This window comes from Saccoglossus kowalevskii, chromosome 4 (assembly GCF_978046115.1).
Source record: "Saccoglossus kowalevskii chromosome 4, keSacKowa6.1, whole genome shotgun sequence".
Taxonomy (NCBI): Eukaryota; Metazoa; Hemichordata; class Enteropneusta; family Harrimaniidae; genus Saccoglossus; species Saccoglossus kowalevskii.
Genome location: NC_140644.1, coordinates 23,199,875 through 23,205,857, shown reverse-complemented (window position 1 = coordinate 23,205,857; position 5,983 = coordinate 23,199,875). Strand labels below are relative to the sequence as shown.

The 5,983-nt window shown below is 36.1% G+C and overlaps 1 protein-coding gene across 1 annotated transcript; it reads left to right on the top strand.

Moving 5' to 3' along the window:
* The first annotated feature begins 2,252 nt into the window (after positions 1–2,252).
* Positions 2,253–5,414, top strand: LOC100369176 (uncharacterized). The gene is made up of 2 exons (XM_002734188.3): positions 2,253–2,464; positions 4,246–5,414. Exons 1-2 carry the CDS (start codon positions 2,369–2,371, stop codon positions 5,101–5,103), a joined length of 954 nt encoding a protein of 317 aa, XP_002734234.1. The 5' UTR covers positions 2,253–2,368; the 3' UTR covers positions 5,104–5,414.
* The last annotated feature ends 569 nt before the right edge of the window (positions 5,415–5,983 follow it).

Genomic DNA, 5,983 nt, shown 5'->3' with positions numbered 1-5,983 from the left:
GTGGGGACAAGCTTATAAAAACTTTAAATGTTTTATCACATAATAGTAAAATGTTTTTATTTTAAAACAGTAATCTTGTAAAATAATGTGTTTATGTATAAAACACTTAAAGTGATTTTAATCAAACTAAATGCACATTGGTAGTTAGAGTATAAAGTTTGAAAGGCCATTATTAAAACACATGTCAGACGAACAAAACAGACCGACAAACTCAACACTTTTCGTAACCGTATTTCTTGAGCGAGTCAGTATACATCAACCATATTGACACATTCCACCGCTTGATTCTTATCTGTGGCACGCATGAATAAGGGATGTTAGCATATCCGCAAAAACTTGGGAAAAATGTATTCTTTCAATAGGTTGACTTTGCTCAAATACAAGAAAAATCGTTGCTTCTCAGCCTGATAAAAGGTGCGCTCAATTGCTTGTTTGTTTTATGTTCGCTCTATCGCTGTTGCATTTCCCAAACTAATGCGAAAATGAAATGTGTTTTATTGAAAAATAGAAGGGGATTCAATTTAAAAATCGGTAGAAGTGTGTCATTTTTTTTCATTTTTCAGATCGCTCGTATGTCCTACTAGTACCTACATTTCAAATAGCTCCAGGAGGTACATTCGTATTTGTATCGTTGTTTCTGAACCTCTCGACCATTTCACTTGCATACACCAATGCTGAAACGTTTTTTTATCATTAGCATTATACATACTAGACATTTTTAATTAATTTTTGCGTACGTGGCATGGAAATAAATGATTTGTCTACGTCATAATATCCGTATTCTGATGTAATCTTCTACGAATGTATTTCTTAGTTTATTATTTCCATTCGAAAACATTGTATTTCACAGTTATGTGGTCACTAAAGGTTCCCCTTTTCACAGTACAATGGTTTAATATATCAGAATCCCTAGTAATCCGATGGGGGTACTGATTAGTCGAAGACAAAACTTGAAAAAGAAGCCTTACGCACCCTGTATTTAATCGTGGTCGCCAAAGATATTATAGAAATTACTCGAGTAAACAGCTACCCGCAAACGTCGATCGTCACGTGACAACATCGTGTTTGATGTATTTATCGTTTCTAATACACGTGGATAAAAAGGAAACAACCAACCAGCCTACCGGCCATCCGGCCAACCAGCAAACCAACCAACCTGCTTCTATGGGATATTAACCGTTTGTACGTAACGTCTGTAATGTGTTTATTTGTAATTGTTACATGTTTTACTTGTGTAATTATTAACATTGTTCTCCATGACTATGAACGTGTGTTTAGAGTGACCCTTGTGGTTGCATATAGTATAATTAAAGATTTAAAGACTAATGCTACACGAAATCGAAGTAAAAATGCAATTATTGCACTTGTTAATGAAATCTTGTAACATCAATGCTTTGCATACGTACCATATCGCCATTACTAGTCAACGTATTTCCTTCTTATTCGTCATTACCACCAAACGTCATTAATTAGACTCCCATGAATTCGTGACGCAAGACCATTTTTGTCCCAGTGTTCTCATACATTCATATTGTATTCGACAATATGAACATTGGTCACGTGTTCATATCTATACACCCGCAGGTTATTTCTAATAAAATATGATTATTAAATGTAATGTTATCAGTTAAAATTAAAAGAAAAGACTGACGTAAATCAAAATTTGTTCGTGTGTTTGATGTGATTATTACTTATTTAATTAGTTTTTTTTAGGCAGAATTGATTAATTGATTCATTGGTTATCAATATCAGTAATTCCCGTCATAACGATAACACGAATTGCAATTAGGTAGGCAGAGGGTAATCATTGTTTCACATACACAACGGATGTTTAACTGTTTAATGTTAACTGACGAACTTTCCCGTTGTTGCCATTCGAACAACGTCATTCCGTTCGAAACATTTGAATTAAACATGAAATGACGGAAATTATAGCCTTAAACATATTCTGACGTGACTACCCCGGGAAAAAATAAGATATGATTTGATAATAGAGCTCCGGATATAATCTTTTAATTCCGTCTCACGAGAATGCAACACTTGGGACAATTGTGAGTTTTTTTTACAATTTGTGGGTTGGTGGTGAAAGAAAATAAATTATTACAGCGAGTGAGATTGTATCTGTTCACAGGCTTCGTCTTGTTCACTATCGTTTTTAATTTCTCCCGCTTAAGGAAGTCACAGCAATATATCGTTGTGGTGGATATTAAAACCATCCACGCCGCCCACCGTTTTGTTCGTTTTAATTAGTTTTACAATAATATCGATCTTTTTAAGGTATTTAAAGGTCTGATATAAGTTTGATAGTTTTGCTTTTGGCGACGCATAAATCTCCGATCCACACAGCTGAACATCGCTTAAGACGAAGATGGAGTGTGGCTTACAGTTCTCGCTTTTGTTGCTCGCTATCTATGCAGTATGTGCCTATGACAACCAACAAGCGGTACAACATGATAACCAGCAGGTAATTATAACTATAATACACATTTGTTCATTCATTTTTTGGTGCGGTTAATGTTTGTTTTCCGATTTGAAATCAGGGCAGTTATCGCGACAGCGGTTCAAATAACGGGAAAATGCAAGATTCACCTTGTTATATCGATGTTGTTCGGCAAAAGTTTCTGATATTGTATTGGATTGTACGTGTGTTCGCTGTTTATTGATTTTATCGAAATGCAGATATAGTTTGATATGCCAAACCAAATTTTAATTATCACATATTGGTTTCTCAATTAACGCTTAGTTCTATGCTTGAAATATGTCATATCGGTGTAAAATTTGGGATATGTGCTTGAGTATTATAAAATTATAATATTACGCCAAAAGTTGAACATGGTTCGATGGAAAAGCATTCATTCAATGAGTATTACTATAGTTAAAGATAGGGGTATGCAACTTCGGGATATGCGGCCAAGATGCAAATTGCGAGATGGTTACAACATCGTATTTACATTTCTAGACTTGCTAATGCATTTGAGTGAGCAAAGGTGGTTACTGTTCGTCTTAAGATGTGTCTATGTGTGATCTTGTATATTTGTGGGGCGTATATTGTGTGGTGTTTTTACGTAGAGCGATTATCTGGCTTATTTATGCTTCTACAATCAAACCTTTCCAAGTGCATTGTGTTTATTGATTTTATAGTCGGTTAGAATACGCTCAATTCACGCGCATGAGGAACTACCACCATCATTCTTGCTACCTGGTGTATATGTTTGACTGCATAGACGAACGTAAAACGTGGCCATTGTGTTCCTCGTTGACCGCATTGCTTGTAACATGTGATACCTATATGGATTAGTACTTCCAGTTTTGTCATTTTAAACTCAGTAATTTAAAATATCAACTTATCACCGATTCAAGTGCTCTCTTAATGGTGATCGTATTGAAATGAACCCTTTGGGCATTGTGTCATTTTTGCATGAGACCGAAATGCCGATTGTAAATTAAATATATGATCCGTCAGAAGCTTTTAAGTCGCGTGAGTCTTAAGAGGCGCAATTCCTCGGCACATATAAATTGCTTCTGGTGCCAATGAAATTAATCTAAACTGAATACTAACTCGCCCACAGCCATCAATCGCTTTATTGACATGTTTCAATAGTTGTATTCCCTTCTAAGTCTAGCTGAAAATGGATTTTTAAATGTGGTTGGTCATTGAAAGATGTATCTATAATCGCGTCCTCCGGTTTTTCTTTTTTTGCTATAATTATTACGCAATTTAGAGTTATTTTCTCGCATCAAAAATTCACAATGTGCGATATTTGATAGGTGTTTAGACTCACAGCTACCCGAGAATACAACATGAAATGTTTTGAATAATGTTTGAAAACATGTGTCAGTATGCTTGCTTTTGAGGAATAGTCCTTAACATTTGGTTTAAAGTTTAGGTTGATGATGTATGTTCCTTAGTACTCTAGTTCTAATTCTATTCTATTGAATTTAGGGTTATCCAATTAAAATAAAATGAATTTAATTAAAAACGTCAATTAAATTGAATTAAATGTAATTTAACTTTACTTGAGATAATGACTCCACTATTAATAATACACAAGTATAATTGAGTATGTGATTATTTCAGGCTGTTATCAAGGTGAACTGTGTATGTTATTGGAACTGTATGTGAAAACATATTTTGAAGCTTGATTACCGTAAAAAGGGGATAGTTTGACGGATTTGCTGGAATGATTTGAAACATCTAGAATAGTATTGCAAAAAAATAATTATTTCTTTTATATTTACGTACAGTTTGCACAAACCCGAGGAGAAAGAGAAAGTCGGCCGGTTTTCATGGGGTTACCTGCGTATAGCATACGGCGTGACGAAAGATCGCCAAATGCTCGGCCAGTCTATATGGGTCTTCCTATGTATAACAGAAATACCGATGACACAAGGCATAACAAAGAAACCCGGTCAGAGGAACGAGAAGCATCTCCCAGCAAACCTGTGTTCATGGGCGTGCCTCTATTTAGCAGACGTTCGAATCAAGACGGCGAAGCACCAAGTGGTTCAAGCGCTAGTAGTCTTGGGCGTCGTATTTTCTTAGGAATGCCGATATTTAATCGACGTAGGCGTTCTGCTACAAACGAAGACGGAGATATTGATTTGGAGCGGTTCGCTCGATCCGCAGATGAACAAAAAGATTACATTTTGTCTGGAAAAAGCCAAGAAGATGTATTCGAAAATGAAATCAGTGACGACGAGGAGAGCGACAACAGCGTTAGATCTAGCGAACCTGGGAAACAAGTATTCGTTGGCCTACCGACCTTCCGTAAAAAGTCAGATGAACTCTCTCGTTCAGCCTTCGCGGGGAAAGCTGTTTACATGGGGTTCCCAGATTTCGGGAAGAGACCGGACGATATGTCACGTTCCGCCGACCCGGGAAAGTCTGTTTTCGTCGGAATGCCGACATTCGGTAAAAAATCCGGTGAAGCCGATGCGGGAAAATCTGTCTTTATGGGTATGCCAGATTTCGGGAGAAGATCGGACGAAACGTCACGCTCGGCCGATCCAGGCAAGTCTGTTTTCATGGGAATGCCACTGTTGTCGGGGAAAAAGCGAGGAAACCCTGTGTATGTAGGTGTACCTGTCATTGGAAAACGCTAATGACGATGGACCACAGAAAACGAACATATTTACCAACACCAAGTACACCATTAATTACTACAATTGAACACACACAACAAAATATTGATAGCTTAGTTAATTATATTATTTGTCTTCTAGGAATAACATTCCGTCATAATAGATGTAGTGGAATTATTAAATGGAAATACGATATTTAATTATTCCAGTTGGAATCGCTCAACCAGACAAAGAGCTGCCCGTAATGGGGAAACCGTCTTTACAGTCATTTTGAATTGATGTATGAACAAATATTTGGAAAGAGATTGCATAATAAACTATTGAGAAACTAATTATATCTCGTCTAACTTTTTAACACTTAAACCAATTATAGCTTGTGTTACAGTTGACCAATTAGAACTCGCGTAGTAGCTACTAATAAACACATGTTTAAAAGTACTAAACAGTTAATTACATTTGATGGACATTATAACCATTGCTTTTAGAAAGAGTTTTAAAACGTGAATTGTGAGTGCTATTGGGCAGCATGCAATTTACCGTACTTTGTGAAAATATTTATTATAAAACTACCTACAAAGTATCGAATATAATACTCCTAAAACATTATTGTACTGATTACTGTAGCTAACAAATAAGGAATTGACAATTTGGGAGGATAAGTTAAATTTATAACAGTACATACAGCCGATTGGTCCACAGACACGATTTTATACACGATCTGCGTACAGATTAGATAGTTACTAATACTAATGTTAAATTAGTGTCCTTTGCAAATGTTGTTTATGCCGAACAAACGTATATTACCGTTTATAATCACACACACGCGCGCGCAAAAAAAAACGTGTTTACTGACCACGCATCACATTTATCCGTGGTTTTGCAAGGGAAACAATCATCATTA

What these genes read in the sequence shown, in the direction of transcription:
- LOC100369176 (XM_002734188.3), top strand. Translation starts at nt 2,369, where the DNA reads ATGGAGTGTGGCTTACAGTTCTCGCTTTTGTTGCTCGCTATCTATGCA. An exon ending in TACAACATGATAACCAGCAG is followed by an intron (nt 2,465 to 4,245) that starts GTAATTATAACT and finishes ATTTACGTACAG; the next exon opens with TTTGCACAAACCCGAGGAGA.